Raw genomic sequence first — 17,726 nt, 5'->3', positions numbered from 1 at the left:
GTTGGGATGAGTTTTTGTCTTCAGTGGTATGCATGAATCTGCTGTGGGAATCATGAGATATATATGAAAATGAAATCTCATCCTAGAAAAAAACTACAGGACAATTTATCATTCATGTCTTCAGCACCTGTAAAGTTGGTCCATTTCCGTTTGTGCAGCAGTTTTCTAGTTCATCAGCAGCGAGTTTGGGGATTAATAACAGCATGACAGTTTGACTGTATTCAGTGAGTGTTTACTAGAATTCATCGATGGGCTCACACAGTGAAGACTGCACTTGAGCCAGACCATATGTCCTATTTTGTTTAAACTTGATTCATAGCTATATAAACTTCAGTCATCCCAATATATTGCAATTTAGATACACCATTACCTTCTTTTCCTTCAAGCTCCATCTTGTCTTTTTCTTTCTCTCTTACAGCTTCTTTTTGTTACTATGTTAAAAATATGGAAAGCAATATTCTTTTATGTTTTTATAGCAAAGCTTTAGGACACAAATGTACCTCTGTATATTTGCATTATTTTTGTGATTTCCTTAGGTTGCTCTGTAGCAGAGAAGCAGCAATAAAATCAGAAAGTTGAGTGAAAAGGTAGAGAGAAGCTTAATGAACACAAAACCTAAGACTCTGTATCCAAAAATCACTCTTTTTTTCCTTCTTTTTCGTTTTTTTTCCCACAGCATTCTGACTCCAACTGTAACCTGAAGAAGCGAGTAAACACCATAACATCTCAGGCAGATCTGTCTCCTGAAGCCAGCATAATAACAAATAGTGCACCCCAGTGTCAACCACTGTCTGTTCCTCCACCAGCCCCACCACCACCACCTCCTATTGGAGGCACAAGTAAAATCGACCAGTATTCTAGGATCCTCTTTCCAGTGGCATTTGCAGGATTCAACCTCGTGTACTGGGTCGTTTATCTTTCAAAAGACACAATGGAAGTGAGTAGTAGAATTTCTGAATACTTGCTTATAATATGTAATGTGTTTACTTGACTAATATTATTTTAATTGTTCATTTACTCTTGTAACTGCAGTTAATCAGTCCTTTCTGAGAAAAGTTACTGGTAATAGATTTCTCTAAAAAAATAAGCTGTGGCTTCCAGTAGTAGCAGCACTCAGTACAATGCAAAAAGGCTATTTGAAGATGAGAAATGTAAACATTTATCTCTATGCCATGTTGCACTGAGCAGAAAACATTGTGTAAGACAACGTATGACGCCATTCTCAGCAAACAAGCTAATCTTAAATCTTCCATTTCTTAATCTTCCTATCTTCAGTACAGAATGGTAGAATTATCTGCTGAAGCAACACAGTGAAGGAGATAAGAATTTTAATATCTCCTAACGTTTGCCCAGTGAGTTAATAAGATAACAGCCTCCCCAGAAAAGTTTGTTATTCATTCTAAACATTTATCCATATTGTGAAGAATTGAGAACTGCAGTATACAGTTTGTGAATCAGGAGTCCCTGTTTTTATACATTTTAACACTGATTTTTCCTGTTTCTTCATATAGCTGAACTGCTTTATGCAGATCAAGCTGCTGAATCCTTTGCTTAAGTTTGTTTGAATCAGGCAGAGAGTGATCATGTCTTCACATATCCATGAGGTCCAGAAGAGATATGTGCCCTGCAAATTGAGCCTGTCTAGAATAATCAGGCAGTGATTAGTCATTAAACTTTAAGTCTTCAAAGCTTTAATTCTCTAATTTCTCCCTTTTGCCTAAATACAGCTAATGGTGTCCCATTTCCTTGGTAAAAAAATACGTTCATTTGCCTCGTTGCCATAGAGTTTTTGAATCTCACTGTACATTGCAGTCAATATGATTGGTACATTTAGCTTTATTTAGGACAGCTAGAGAGATAATGATGGTATTTAGATAGTACTGAATGCACAAAGTCCCTACATCAATAAAAACAGAGGCTGGCAATCTGGTGTGAGTGGTGAGCAGATTGTACCTTTATTTCCTAGATGAGAGGTAAAGCAGGCCAAGGGAAATCTCATGGACAGCCGAGAGATGTTGCAGTTCAAAGTAACAAGACAGTGCTGATCAGCTGATTGGTGGCATCTTGCCTCTGCTTGAAGCAGAGGCTACTAGCCTCTAATTTTGCTGATTTTTGCTACTCGTATGATCTGGAAAATGCTGTCTCTCAAAGATGGAGTGTGCTGCCAAGCAGTTTATACAAAAGCAGGAGGGCAGGAAGATAGGAGGCACTACCTCTTACAAATGTTCCTGCAGATGTCTCTCTCAAGAGGTCACAGCTGCTAACTCCTGGCCACTCAAAATCTGCCCAGTGCTAAATTTAGCATTTGTGCCAGAGTTACTGATCCTGCTATTAAAATATTGACTATGTGCGCAAATTACTTATCTCAATCGGAGAAGGGAAGTATCAGAAAAGCTCATGGATAAATATTACAGCTTCTCTTTAGAGGCCAGTTCCTCAGCTTGTGTAGCTTGCCATAACTCCAGTGATTTCATTGAACCATTCACATTTTGGATCTAGTGATGTTTGAAACATGGTTGCCATTTCCCTCGGCACTGATGAAATATTTACACTGTATATTAATAGTTATAATAGAACAAGGCTTTTAAAATACTTCTGAAGTCTAGAACAGAGTGCTGACTTCTAAAATGCCACTTGTGCAAGCTCACAAACATGCTTACAAACTCAGAAATTATGTTCTGTAGTAGCCTTATAAAATGACAGAAATCCAGCAGCAAGATTCAGAATACAGAACTGTATTGACAGCCAGGGTGTTTTGAATTATGAAGAATGTAAAAAATTACTTAAAGTCTTGATCAAACTTTTCTTCATAAATTACATTTTACCTGTTTGTGTACTCAGTTGTAACTAATAATGACAGTGATATACATTGCTAGGTTTCTAATTCAATATGTTGTATCACTTTGCCAGTTGGTACTTTCAAGGAAAACCAGGATTGTTTTTGCTTTAAGAATGTTTTTTGTGTATGTAGCCTTTCCATTCAAGCAGAGGATATACAAAAGTTAGGTGAACAAAGCATGGTGTTCTTCAAGGCCAGTTCAACTCAAATCACGGGCTCAAGCCCAAAAGATGAAATATTGGTACAGTGTTATTTAGTAAAGAAATTTAATTTCATTTAGAACATTCATTTTATGCAGTGTTTCTGGTATATTAACTTTTCTTTTTTGAGTTACTTCTTTGAGTTAATTTGGCTTTTGTTTAAAAAACAAAATGGAAAAAAATATCTAATCAGTTCACTGAAATAACCAAATTTCCTGTGTACAAGTTCATGTAGTGCAGCTTCCTAGGATTTTGATTAGTGTAGTTTGGAGTGCAGAACATCATTCACCAAAGTCTGTCATTGTGGAGACTCCTAAACTGAACGGCCACCTCCTGTCTTTGGACAGTGCATATAGAATAAATCAAGAAGCATTTCATTAATCTGTTTGTAAAAGCAGGTTATAAGCACTAGAATAAAAGGTAATTTTCAACGCATATTACTATTTTCTGGCCAGACCCATCCTTTGACCTTGAAGGAAGTGCAAGAATTGGTTTTTATTTCATGTTCTGGATTCAGAGTATCAGCTAGAATGACACAGAGTTGCGTGAAATGAGGAGCTCTCTCCTAAGCTATTTGGTAGTATTTCTGTGCACTCCTAAGCAGTTTTCTTATGGCTTAAGTAATGGGCCATATGTTACAGAAATGAGGAAGTCATTCTTGTGGATTGTATCTGATAATATTTATAAGAATCTTGAGGCTTGAGTACTTTTCAAAGTGCTCCTTGGAGTACCTTTTTCTTCCCCCTCCATTTAATCATTTTCTTTTTGGAAGACTTCAGGTTAATCACCCTTCCTCTTTACTATACATGTAAATTCAGAGTATGTTAATTACAGAGAATTTTTAGGATTTGGAAATTTGTATAACGAAGAAGATGTTTCTAATAAAATGTATGCCTTTAAACATTTGAATATTATTTTTCAGAGAAGCCAGGATTGGGCAGATAGCAAAAGTATCTTAGACTGAACTCTGTATTTGTAATTCCATATATACTGAATCAAGTCCAGCTCAGCAAACCAGGAAATTTAGTAGCAAACTTTCATTGTAAAATTAATCTTTGTTACATTTTAAAGCAAAATGGCAGCATTCTATGAATGAAAAAATGAAAAAAAATCCCGTATGAAATTAAATGCTTCAATTTAATGCTTTTTATACATGGATGGGGATAAAGTTATCTTCTGGCCTTACTATTTAAATAAGTAGTTCTATTATTCATTGGAACAAGTGGGAAGACATTCTTATTAAGTAGCAGTCATCCACCATGCAACCCAAAACATAAAAGACATTTCAATGTAAACTGGTTTGCATTGTGCAGTAGCAGTAGTGTTGCAGGACAACAATTGTATTGGTAAAAATATAGAAAGGAAGCTAATATAGTTCTCCGCCTGCATTTTGCTAGACAGCATGTTGTTAGAACCTAATATAACCAAAGGACAACGTAAAAGTAGAAAAAAGGAAGTACTTGAACATATATATATAAAGGAACTCCCAGTTGAAATATCAGATGCCAGTTTTTAGACCACAGAAAATGCTGATACTTGTATGATAAGCCCTACTTTCTCTCAGGTTTTATAACTGTAATGCTGGCAGATGCTTAACTAAAGCAATATCACTGCCATTTATAATATGAAAAAAAATCATTAAAGTTACTCACAAGAGGAGTTACTCCCTCACTTCGTAAGGTCAGTTTGTAATTAATTTAGATGGAAGTTCTGAAGATGTGACATCTCTGTGATTTACACATGCAAAATGGAACAGGCATGTTTCTATGGTGTGTGTTACTCCGTAGAGTACAGTAATATTGGCCATCCATAAAAAGCTCTATACAGTAACAAACAATACACATTTGTCTAGATTAGCCAAATAGAGAAGTTCTTGAAAGGAGAACAAACCTATCTGATGAAAAAAGTTGTTCTAGCTTTTTATTTTGTCATACAGCATTCTTTGGCTTTTGTTTTTATTTTTAAATCTTGCTAAGCCCTTGAGCTGAACACCATTTCATGACAGTGACCTTGGTAGGTAAATTGCATGCTTAGTTTATTTTAAAATTTGCTTGATTTAGAATGCAAAGAGTGCCCTTATAATAAGAAGAATACAAGTCTGCCTTTGCCATATCATTCACAATAATATGCTGTTATCACATCTTCTTACACATCTTCTTACTAAAGTAACCAGTCATAAATTTTTATATGTAATGTTGCATTACAGTTTTTAATGTAATGAAACACAGAAGGATGGAGTGAATCAAACTAAAAAAGGATATTATATTAAAGTTTTGATGATAAACTGCAGTAAAACAAGCAGAGGCCAGCTTTTATGTTTGGGAGCAGGGAAAGGTACAAAGTCACTGAATGTGTTAAATATGTTGAGTCCTGGGAAAGGAAGGCAGGAGGGAAGGCAGGCAGGAAGGAAGGAAGGGAGAAAACTGGAAAAGTATTTAGCTTCAGTATGCTAATATTCATAAAGCTTGCAGTGTGTTTTATTGTTACATCATGTACAAGTTTAAACACTGGAAAAATAAAGTTCAGGAGAAAATATTGCCATATATACTTATAGTTGAGCTTTGATGATCCAGGTAATGAACATCATATTCTAAGAGGGTTCTCCGTTGTGATGCAATTCTGTTTATGTCTGCTGACAGTTAGAAATCAGACGATTTTGTTTGTTAACTTCATAACAACACATACCTTAAACTTCTATCTAAACTTTTCTTCCAGTTTTTTGAACCTACTGCAATGCATCTTCGAAATGCCCATCAGTCCAACTGAAGAACAGCTCAAGGTTTCAAAGAAATCACTGAAGGTCATGCAGGGCTGAAGGGACTTCACAGGATTTGTCTATCCACAGGTGCTCTCAATTTTAAAACAGGAACTATTTATATTGGACATCACCTGGAAACAAACTCTGGACAAATGAAAAAGATAGAAATAACACAAGGTTCTAACAATACTTTTGTTAAGATTTCTTACATTGACTCTACTATAAAAGTTTTTGTTAAATTATTTTGTTCAGTTGTTAAAGAAAATAATGTGCATTTGTTCTAATTCTGTTATAAACAATCAAATGTTTACATTGCTATAAAACATCAATAACAGGATTATTTTTTAAAAATACAATAAGAATTGCTAAAATAAGCCTGATTCTGAACTGGTATAACTTGTCGTGCTTTCACTGCAAGGTTAGGAGCTGCACTGATTTGCAGCACTTAAAATTGACGCAAAATAATGTTAAGAAATCCTGTGAAAGGGAGCCACAATCCCATCATATTTTCATAACCCTTGCATAGAAAAGATGTGATGAATTCTGATTTTCTTTAATTTCATTTTCATCTCTTTTAATTTGAGATAACATTTATGAACAACAAGATATAAGATAAAAGGAAATAGAAACTATTGTTAATGTACTTTAGCTAGTTAGTTATGATAGTGTAACTTTGTTTGTGCAGAATGACCATGGAAGCACAACCAGACTAATAAGCAATTTCTTGGCAGGATCTAGAAATGCAGGACTGACCTGTCAGGGTGTTTTTAAGGTCTAAAGATGAATAGACAGAAAGTTGCAGCTCCCCATCAAGCTAAATGCAAACTTCCAGCTCTAGGAACTTCCTCGAAGCAAGTCTTGATAGGGAACAAGCTGATTCTACTGAGCTGCCCATAGCGATCTCCCTAGAACTTATTTCTAGAGGCAAAGTACTGTCAGCATATCCAGAGTTTAAAAGTAATATTTTAATTTATTTGTCACTCTCAACAGAAGCAGTCACAGGATTTCTTTCTCATATTTCATAGTCACCTATTATTTAAATTATTGTATATACATTCTTCATCTCCATCACCCTTCTTAAGAATGTAATTAGGAAAGATACGCCTAATCAAATCAAACCCAAGCCAGCTTTGTTGCAGGTGTAATGGATGTGGGTGGGAATCAAAAGCACACAAAGAAGTTTTACATGCAGCCAAATAAAAATTAAGGACACCTATCTTGAAATTAATTTTACTAAATTAAAATGAAATTAATTTTAACAGAAATATTAAATGCTGCATTGACTCAGGAAATTCAGGATCTTTTGCTTTGTCTAAACAAAATCTTAGTCACTCTAGAAAATATTTAGGGACTAACTAATTGACTCCAGTAAGTTGTCAGCTGCTTTATTGTCACTATAACAATTTTAACTATGTGATGACCTATGTGCAGTTGTTTTCCTGCTATTTCAAGAGGGGTATATAGCTTTTACTAGTGTGGTAGCTGGATTGAACATGTGAAATCAGTTTTTGTGCTCCCTGTCCTTTAACTCTGAAGAGCTTAGATGGGGACAATTTAAGTAGATTCGAGTCAATAATAACTATTGTTTGCACAGAAATGTCATGTTTGCAGTTTGCTTTTCCTGACGCTGCAGGCTGGCACACTTGGTTGTATTTGTAAGTGCACTGAATTCTTTCTTCATTTTGCTTTGAAACTAAAATTGTGACAATTTTTCCCATTTTCAGCTTTTATATACTATTTTTTTTAAAATTAAAATATGGACATTGGGCAAGTATTTTATAATTTGTAAATACATCTTACTTTGCAAAAAAATGTGCTGTAGGGATCCAGAGGTTATTTTCAGTATAACTATGCTCATTCTTGCTTCACTGACTAATTTTCTATTTTGAGTACAGTAATATCTGTAGTTTTCAGGGTACTTTAAAATTGGTTTATGCACAAAATGAAAATGTTTAAAAGCTATGGGTAAACAACACTGAAGAAGCTAAATTTTGTATCTGATCTTTGTTTAAAAGAAATCTAAACATGCATTTTATAGCAGATGCAGAGAGTTACTAAATAGTCACTATTTCCTTGGAGTATTTCAAGGTATAAAATAGTGATTAGGAAACTATATCAGCACCTTAAAAATTTGCTTAGCAGCTCTTGGTAGTCAACAGCATACTTCAACATGACCACAAAGACTGCTTATCTTTTTTTAAAGGAGCTTTTTTTGTAGAGAAGATAAGGGTTGGTTCTCCACATCTGTTTGAATGGTAGGAAGGGAATATGTATTTTTTCCTATTACCTGCTTTGTAGAGACACAGGTGTAGCCAACAATAATGTTAATAATGTCAAGTTATATCTTAGGATAAATGTAAATACTTACAAATAATGTCAGTTCTTAACAGTCCTGATTATGGTCAAACACTAACCAACAAACAATACAGTAAAAAGAATAGATAAATAGAAAAGGTTCCTTTATATGTATGTATTTATGTATGCATATATACATATGTATCTCTGTAGAAAATATAAATATTTCTCTACTTAATTCAAATTTAAAGGAAATTAGGAGATATGGGTTTCTTCCAGTATTTCTGACTGTATTGCAATTGGAAGAGGAGGAGCTAAAGTTGCTATAAGATGAGAATTTGTACATGCAAAACAGGACACTGGGGGGGAGAAGATAGGCAGTTACCTTGAGCTATCATACTCTGGTAATACATTATTCAACACTGACCTAACTTTCTATGTATTCTGGTAGAAAGGATGCTCTGGTTTTAGCCCACAAACCCCTCAAAGGGACAGAGTGTAGCTTAAATTCATCTTTAGCATGTTCTGCTTGATCAGAGGTGCAAAAAATAGAACTAAGAACACAATTACAGAATTATGTCATACTATAATAGAAACCTCAATTATATATTAGTCTTTATTATTGATCTGGGTTTTTCTACTCCCTTCCCCCTACATTGTTTTTTCATGATTTCTAAACCAAATAAAAATTGGTTTTAAGATACAGAAACTATGCAATGGCACACTAGATCAGCCCTGAGATCATCTGCTACTGTGTTCAAAGAATAGCTCTCACCAGAAGCTAAAGCAAGAGTTGAATAAACCCCAGAAATGTGAAGATCAAAGTCCTCCACTCTTTTGATACAGTGTGCTGTCCAGTGTTTTGATATTTTGATGCATCCTGTCATGTTACTGATGCAAGGCCTTTCTCTTGTACATAGGCAAACAAAATTCAGAGGTGACTTCATTATTGCTTAGTTCATTACATTCTTGTTTGTCTTCCAGCTCATGACAAGAGCATCATTCCTCATCTGCCTTCTTTACAGAAGTCATTCTTGCTGGATTTTCCTCTAATCAGTAAGCAATCAAAGCCTTTCAACTCTCCACATAAATGCTGTCTGTCACCTGGCTTTGTGGAGAAACCTGTGAAGAAAAAAGTCCTTATCCACAGTCAGAATGAGAAGAGACTTGGGGAGTAAACTGTTCTGCATCTCTACTTCAACAAAATCATCAGTCAGCCACGGCTGGAATGGTGCTTGTGTACAAAGAATAAAGATCCACAGTTCATTTCCAGACAGCAGTTTGATGCAAGTGATAGCAATTGAGTGTCAGCAAAGTATATTGGAAGCAGAAGTTAGTGACAGAACATGAATGAGACTCAGCCGCGCTTTCTGAGATGCAAGTCTTAAAACAAAATTTGACCAAGAGAAATGAAAAAATCCAAAGAAACCAGTACCATGCACACAGTTGTAAAGTAGGACACAAAATTCCATGCATCTTAAGAGCCCTTAAAAAAACCCAACAAACCAAACTATTCTTAATCCTGTCCAAAACCAAAATATATGTGATCTTTCAAACACAGCTGAGGAAAAATCCCTAAATTGTATATATAATGTAGCTATATAAAAGTATGACAACACAAGTCATTGCAGAACTTCATAAACCATGTAACATGCATTTTTGCTAAATCACTGTGCAACACATTTGGGTCATTAATAAAGAGATCATTAGTTCATGAAAGCATGATGTGACCTCAATTATGACTATATTTTTTACTCCATAAATAAGAGTAATCTCTAATAGTTATAAGATACTAAATTCTTTACTTGCCTTAAGGAGCAAATAAGCCTTCTTTAGGCCATAGATAGTTACGTATTCAAGCAATACTGCAAAGGTTTTTCTCCCCATGTCACACTTGTTTTGTTTATAATGCTTTCATAGAGCAGATAGAAATAAGTTTTATTTACTTTTAAATAAAAACAGCTTAAAACTCTTTACTGGAATACTTATGTCTGCTATTCCTGTACATTAAAAAAACATAGTTACTATAACAATGCCAGCTTTGCTTTGGTTAAAGTTAGGAGATATCAACTGTTAGAAGCTGACTTGGCAATAGCAAATGTTAGAAGCTGACTTTTCTAAGGTCTTTAAACTCAGTGTGCTGATTTAAACTCCATGGAGACATGGTGTTCCCAGAGGGAGCTGTGGGATTTAAAAGTGAGATTTAAAAGTGGGTTTTCACCAAAGAAGTCACAGGTTCTATCTGCATGTGAAATAAATCATAGTAAAAGACAAATACTAAAGCTCAAATTATGCCCTTTATTGTTTGCTTTCATCTTCCTTGTGTCTTCCAAGTGATCCGACTCAACCAGTATTTAAGTCAATGCATAACAATTGCAATCTCATCAGGAAGTTAAAGAATTGTTAGCTCCATAGATGAGTCTTTGGTAAAGACTGGATTGTGATGGTGAGACAGACTAGAAATGATCAGCAATAGACTAGTTTATCTAAATATTTGACTTTCACTGGATTGAATTTATTATAAAAAGCTTTGTGTGAACAAAACCATGGGTTTGGGTCAATAAATGTAATCAATGTGCACTCTCAATTTTTAATAAGTTATACATTCCTTATGGGCTAAAACTTGGTATGCTTCTGCCCCCCCCCCCCCCCCCCCATTTTATATGAGTAAAAGCTTGTATTTCCTTTCTGATCCAGTCTCCACATAAAAGCCAATTGCTTAGTATGAGATATCTGCTTACAACTCAAATTATTCACAATTAAAAATAAGGGTTTTTTTTAAAGCTTCATCAGTTTGGGGTTTTACCCAAGCACACTTTATTTTGACACACTCTTTCAGCCTTCTCTTTTGTTTTCTTACAGATTTTTGTGAACTAAATGAACCTACCTGGACAGGGGCCTTTTAGAACCAAGCAGTAAACTATCTGAATAACTGAAGTTTGTAAGGTGTTACTCAGGTACACCAGATTAGCTACACAGCCCTGAAGGAGTACCTGAATAAGTATTAATAAAGAGTAGTTTTAATATTATGAATACATACATGAGAAACTCAGAGTGCAGCCTCTGAATTACTGCATGATCTACTGAATTGATTCCTGTACTACATGCTGCCAAGAGCACGATTTCTCTTTTGTTAAGCAATTTAATTCAAAACAGAAAAAAGAAAACATTATTACAACAGTACAAAAAAAAAAGAAAAAATGGCATTAAACCTCTCAATGTGAACAAAAGCTTATGACCAGAGTGCTATGTGATTGGTATATGGTGCCATCCATGATTGAAATGGATTCCACTAATGGCAGCCAGGGCTCAAAACATGGACTGAGGGCAAGAAATTACCTCATCTTCGTACCTGTAAAATGCAGACCCAGCATGGAAAATCAGTACATTTAGTGTTACTTTTGGATTTTTCTGAATCTTACTTTCTTTAGTTACATTTCTAGGCAGGTTTTGTTTTAAGGAGTAAACTGCTGAAACAGTCACAGGCCTTAATAACACTGAACATGGTCTCTCAAATAGTTCAAAACACTTCATGGTGCAGACACCATAGTATTCCTGTTTTCAAATTATTACTTCAGATTATTACTTAAGGCATAACAAGCATATCACCTGTCTAGTCTTGGATTTGAAAAGCTTTGGACATTTATACATCTGCCTCCCCCTAGAAATGTCCTTTTCTGATAAGGCAGACAGAGACTTTGCTGACAGAAGTCAGTGTACATGTCTGTCAGCTGGAGTCAGACTTCATGCTTTTAATAGTAACTAGAGGAGTTTTCAGGTAGATTTTTAAGTCAGTATGATAAGTCAGTAAGTTTTGCCCTTACTACTTTAAGGGCTTTATTCTGACACCATTTCCCACAGCATTTTCCTGGCAAAAATGACTGCTCGAGGTTTGGACAATCGCACACTTTGCTGGGTAAAAAACTGGCTGGACGACCGGGCCCAGAGATTTGTGGTAAACAGAATTAAATCCAGCTGGCGGCCAGTTACGAGTGGTGTCCCCCAGGGCTCGGTTTTGGGGCCACTCCTGTTTAACATCTTTATTGATGATCTAGACGAGGGGATCGAGGGCACCCTCAGTCAGTTTGCAGATGACACCCAGTTGGGTGGGAGTGTTGATCTGCTCGAGGGTAGGGAGGCTCTGCAGAGAGACCTGGACAGGCTGGAGCCATGGGCTGAGGCCAACTGGAGGAGTTTCAATAAGGCCAAATGCCGGGGGCTGCCCTTGGGCCACAACAACCCCCAGCAGCGCTACAGGCTTGGGGAGGAGTGGCTGGAGAGCTGCCTGTCAGAGAGGGACCTGGGGGGGTGATTGACAGCCGGCTGAACAGGAGCCAGCAGTGTGCCCAGGTGGCCAAGAAGGCCAATGGCATCCTGGCTTGTGTCAGCAATAGTGTGGCCAGCAGGGACAGGGAAGGGATCTTGCCCCTGTACTTGGCGCTGGTGAGGCCGCACCTTGATTCCTGTGTTTTGGGCCCCTCACTACAAAAAGGCCATTGAATGACTTGAGCGTGTCCAGAGAAGGGCAACAGAGCTGGTGCAGGGTCTGGAGCACAGGTCGTACTGGGAGCGGCTGAGGGAACTGGGGGGGTTTAGCCTGGAGAAGAGGAGGCTGAGGGGAGACCTCATCGCCCTCTACAGCTGCCTGAAAGGCAGTTGCAGAGAGCTGGGGATGAGTCTCTTTAGCCTGGTAGAAAGTGACAGAACAAGAGGGAATGCCCTCAAGTTGCGCCAGGGAAAGTTCAGACTAGATATTAGGAAGCATTTCTTTACAGAAGGGGTTGTTGGGCGTTGGAATGGGCTGCCCAGGGAGGTGGTGGAGTCCCCATCCCTGGAGGTGTTCAAGAGTAGGGTCGATTTAGAGCTTAAGGATATGCTGTAGGTGGGAACTGTGCTAGGCGAACGGTTGGACTAGATGATCTCCAGGGTCCTTTCCAACCTAGATGATTCTGTGATTCTGTGATGTTACTTCCAACACCATAAAAGTGGAGTAATTCTACTGAAACAGAATTGAGTAAGACCAAAATGAAAAGAAATAACTGAGACTAACTGGGGCCATATTTAAGAAGCTGTTTTAAATATCAGGTTTTAAGCCTATGTGATAGCTCTGTTGTAATAGTACTATATTACTTAAATTTAATATGGACCAACCTATTACAAAAAAATCACATAAATCCATTTACCATATATTAAGATGTCTTTAAAAGACCAGCTAAAGAAAAGTAGAGTGTCTACAAGTTTCCGTAATTACATGAATTAAGGCAAATGTATCCTGAAATGTTATATTTAGGAATGGCTATTATAATCCTTTTTTTAAAGAATGAAAACAAAAAATAAACCATCCTTTATGTGCCCTGTGAAGGCAACATGAGGAGATTATAACAGTGAATAAGGGACAAAACCCTCAGGGGTGCAGGAATTTTGAAGCCAGTAAGACCACTGATGTCTTTATAAAAAGCTCTATATACAGTGTACCTATTTGTATTGCTATTCTGCAGGCATACAAAAATTCTGTATCAGAAAATCACTTTCTGTGTTTGAGATCTGTTCATTAACAGCTCTTCACAGAGCAGTCACAGGAGCTCTTTACAGAGCAGTCACAGGAGAGTTATTGTGTGCTTGAAATAAATTAAAACCACTGGGTAAATGTGCACTATTAAGGACCAGTAAGCAGCAAACAAAGCTAAACAAGTTTAAAACTCTAATTCCAGCTGTACTAGAAGTTAAGATCCGCATGACTCCAACATCCTACCTTTATTTTAAGATTGGAAAGTAATTTATTCATCACTCACAAGGTATCGTTTCATTGGGGACTGATCAAGGAATCATGACTTTCATAAGTGATCACCTTTATGTTCTGAAATCACCAGGAAATATTCAGGTCACTGATGTGCAAACTAACATTTTTTCTCTCTACAAGCTCCGTTTAAAGGTGCAGCAATCTCAAAACATCTCCCATGACACCCTCACAAGGAAAAAATAATTTCTGGGAGACCCTAAATTGAAAAAAGTAATTGGAAACTGTTCTGATTTTAGTACTAAAAGGAGAAGGCAAAACTGGATTTTATTGCTTACATATTTCTGCAAGGGACAGTTTGGCTATTAAGATTATTCAAATAAATGTCATTTGTAATGGTCTCTGAGAAGGCACACTGACAATAACAGACAAATTAAGACCCACATTCACCACCTGGGCCATATTCCTTATTGGCCACACTACTAACATTGCCTTAAAGGCTGAAGAGATGGTAAAGCTGTTGGCATGATTACAGAGAAAGTACGGATCAAAGAGCAATTTTTTTATGATGTTGAAGGACAGTGGGCCTTCTAGTTCCTTCAGATCAGCAAAAATTGAGTAATACTTGGACTTGAGTGCAATCCAAACACTTGCTGCTAAATGTACTTTATCTGACATGTCATGGTTCATGAAAGCCAAAATGGCACATGAAAATTAGCATCAACAAAATTGGTAAGCAGAACAACTCTGCTTTACACTGTTTTCAGGGAAAAAAAAGTTTCACTCTAGAGACAATAAAAAATGTCTTCAGAGATTATCAGGGAATGGTTTTCCTCTGTCAGTTCTGCATATATTTCTAGATAGTTAAATAAAAACTTGATAGGTTAGATCAATATATGGCCACCAGTAGTGACACCACTGATGTGTTATCCCCACTTAAACTATTATTAATAGAAAAACTCCTTAGATGGAGTGCAGGTTCTTCTGTCTAGGAGGAATTCTGAGTAGGGTTTTTATTTCTGTGAAGTACAGTGTGTCGCATGTCAAGGCTCACTTTAGATCTGTATGAAGGGACATAGGCTGCTGGATGGATTCTCCAGTAGAAAAAGGCTATGGATCAGACTCATAGCAAAAGTGATTCTTGCACTAGGAAGCTTAACTGGAGAACTAGACAGAAAAATGATCCTACTTTCCCTCCCTGTGAGATTTTGATCATTACAGATCAAACCAGAAAATTCGTATAAGTTATTTTGTGGTTTTATTAGAATCAGAGCATTAGTTTTCCAAACTATCTTTTTTTCTTCATTTTAACCCTTCTTGCTAAAATGTTTTAGGCTTGGGTCTAAACTGTATCCCCATCCCCACCGCACCTTCCCTAAAGAAGGTGGATGATTTTCCACTGAAAAAAAAAACCAAACCCCAAACATTTTCTAGTGTTGTTTGTTGAAGAAACCAATTTTTCACTGAAAAACAGTCTCAACAGAAATTCATCAGAATTTAGTTGTCTATAATGTATCCCAGATGGAAAAGAGTTGGGAAAGTGAAAAAGTGACATTCAAGGAAGTTACTTCTTTCCTAATTGTACAAAGATCAGTTCACAGTGGAATGCAGGACACAACTCCAGAATACTATCCCTTGGATGACATGCCTTTTATTATGAAGAACTTCAGAGGGTAGGAACTCCTTTACTTTGGGAGGAGTTTTCACTCTCTCGTGAGAATGCAACAGTTCCCTCAGTAAATTTGAAGAAGAAACAAAGAAAACTGACAGCACTCTCAACATTAAATACAGTCTCCACATACCAGACTTAGTGCACCAACTGTAATGCAAAAATGCACGTGGCCTCTAAAAGAAGAGTGTACACTTAGAGGACCATGGCAGACATCCCAGATACTGCCAAAGATACAGATACAAAATACATTCAGGACTGTCAAGCGACTTCCAGGAAGGGGACGAACTGAGTAAACAAAATACCATGAACGTGCCAGCAATGTAATCTGGTTGGTCCAAGGATAAAAGGAAGCAGGGCAGATATTCATGCACAACAGTAGGGAATTATGACCTAATTTCAGAGAATGGCTATAGCCTGACTTACACAGCCAAAGGTCTTCTGTTCCAGACACTCCCAGAATGCTCCATTATAGGTGATGAGCTGCTGCTAGCTGGGACAAGAGGGGCAGGGCTCTGCAACTCTCTCACAACTCTCACAACTGTGAAAGAAACAGCCTCGACTATTTCAGTCATCACATTATCTTGCTGAATCTGCCAAAAAGTTTGTGCTTAGAAGGTGTCCAGGAAAGTCCCAATCCTGTGAAATGAACTGGTTCACAGATTCTTTGGTTGCTGAAGATCACAGCAGTTGGTTATTTTTTGTTTTTCTGGTTCATTCAAATAAAATGATAAAAATAGCAAACCCCACTTGCAACTCATTGAGTTATATGAGATATTGCTGTGGCTTTTATGACAAGACTGTAGCCATCACCCACTACCATCCACTCAAGCCCATGGCAGTCAGTATCTGCATTTTTTTCTCATTTCTGTGAAGTGTGGTTCCCACAATCTTGTTCTCATTATTTCAAAGAGCACTCACAGAATTTTCTTCCAAAATATCAAGGCTATTTTCTTCATAATGTTGAAAACCTAAACTTGCTCTATACAATTACCTATTACCAACTACCTATTACCAACTACCTTTCACATTAAAAAGTCTTTCTACACGTGGCTGAGTAATACAAATCACTACTTTATGACATTTTTGTCAACTGCAGAATATATTATTAATGAATACATATTTATTACTGCTGAACCAGCTCTACAAATAGTGAAACAAGGTCCACTAAACAGTTTTATCGTGCCTTTTATTTTTCTAAAGCAAAATAATTTGGGAGTATATTACTTTTTTAATCCAATATGCTGTGTTCATTTTAGGAGCAATATATTCTTGTTACAAAGCACTTTCATAGATGCATTCCCATGAGGAGGCTGGAAGACTATCATACCTCCTGTCGGCTATTCTAAAGGTCGAAAGAAAGTATTCAAGAATATAATGCCACCCATGTAGTTAAGGGCAGGCAAGTGATCACCCTGGGCCTAAATCCTACAGTCCTTTTTGGGCACACAATTCAGTCAAACCATTAATTTACTGTAAGTACTATGGACGCATGTTTTTGCAAAAGCGTGATGGTATGTAATACCAGCATAAGCTAAATTAACAACAATTACTTTGAGATCTTAAACAAGCCTTTTATCATCTTACTACTAATTTAATTACAATTTGCATCCAAGGTTATTAACATGGTTTTAATAGTACAATAGGACATAAAACACATAAACAGTGGTTTATGTCCACCTTAGACTACACACCTTAGGAAAAGACAATTTACCTCTTTGGTATTATTTAAATATAGTGCTATTTTCCCTGGGGAGAGTGAGGTGAGTCCTTACTTTTTATGGCACGCAGTATAGAAATAAAAAGTGCTGCATCATTTATTTAATCTCTATCACTATATTAACTGTTAAAACATGCATTATCTGCTACTAGAAACTCTATCATATGGTACCTGTGATAGTGCCAATGAACTTTCTCCATTAGCACCGTACACCCTCAGTTTTCGCACTGTTTCAGCCCTTACCTTTACTGAATCTCATAGCAAATTCTAAATAGGAGATAGGCAACTTAAAAGAAGATAGTAGGCAAAGATATTTCAAGATTATCTAAAATAGGAAGTGGCCACTTAAAAATCCCAAGATTATAAACAAGTGTCAATTGAATGCATATCTATTACAGAAAACGAGAAGTCTGTGAAAGTCACTTACTGATCAGCTCCAAATACTGACATTTATAGTACATTCACTATTGCATAACCTTGTACATGTCTCAGATCAGGTGGATGTTGG

At 36.7% G+C, this 17,726-nt stretch overlaps 1 protein-coding gene across 4 annotated transcripts in view; it reads left to right on the top strand.

Annotated features, from left to right (window-relative positions):
- The window catches only part of GABRA6 (gamma-aminobutyric acid type A receptor subunit alpha6), a 31,898-nt gene extending 21,170 nt beyond the window's left edge, over positions 1-10,728 (top strand). For 2 of the 4 annotated variants that reach the window (XM_074916436.1, XM_074916434.1), the window contains 2 exons: positions 677-937; positions 5,755-10,728. In XM_074916436.1, coding sequence (XP_074772537.1) covers positions 677-937; positions 5,755-5,805 — 312 coding nt within the window. In that variant the 3' untranslated portion in view covers positions 5,806-10,728. The remainder of the gene's footprint in view (positions 1-676; positions 938-5,754) is intronic. The other 2 variants (XR_012634434.1, XM_074916435.1) reach the window with 2 other exon arrangements.
- The last annotated feature ends 6,998 nt before the right edge of the window (positions 10,729-17,726 follow it).

The sequence above is a fragment of the Athene noctua genome, chromosome 12, assembly GCF_965140245.1.
Source record: "Athene noctua chromosome 12, bAthNoc1.hap1.1, whole genome shotgun sequence".
Taxonomy (NCBI): domain Eukaryota; kingdom Metazoa; phylum Chordata; class Aves; order Strigiformes; family Strigidae; genus Athene; species Athene noctua.
This window is presented reverse-complemented; position numbering and strand designations above follow the sequence as displayed.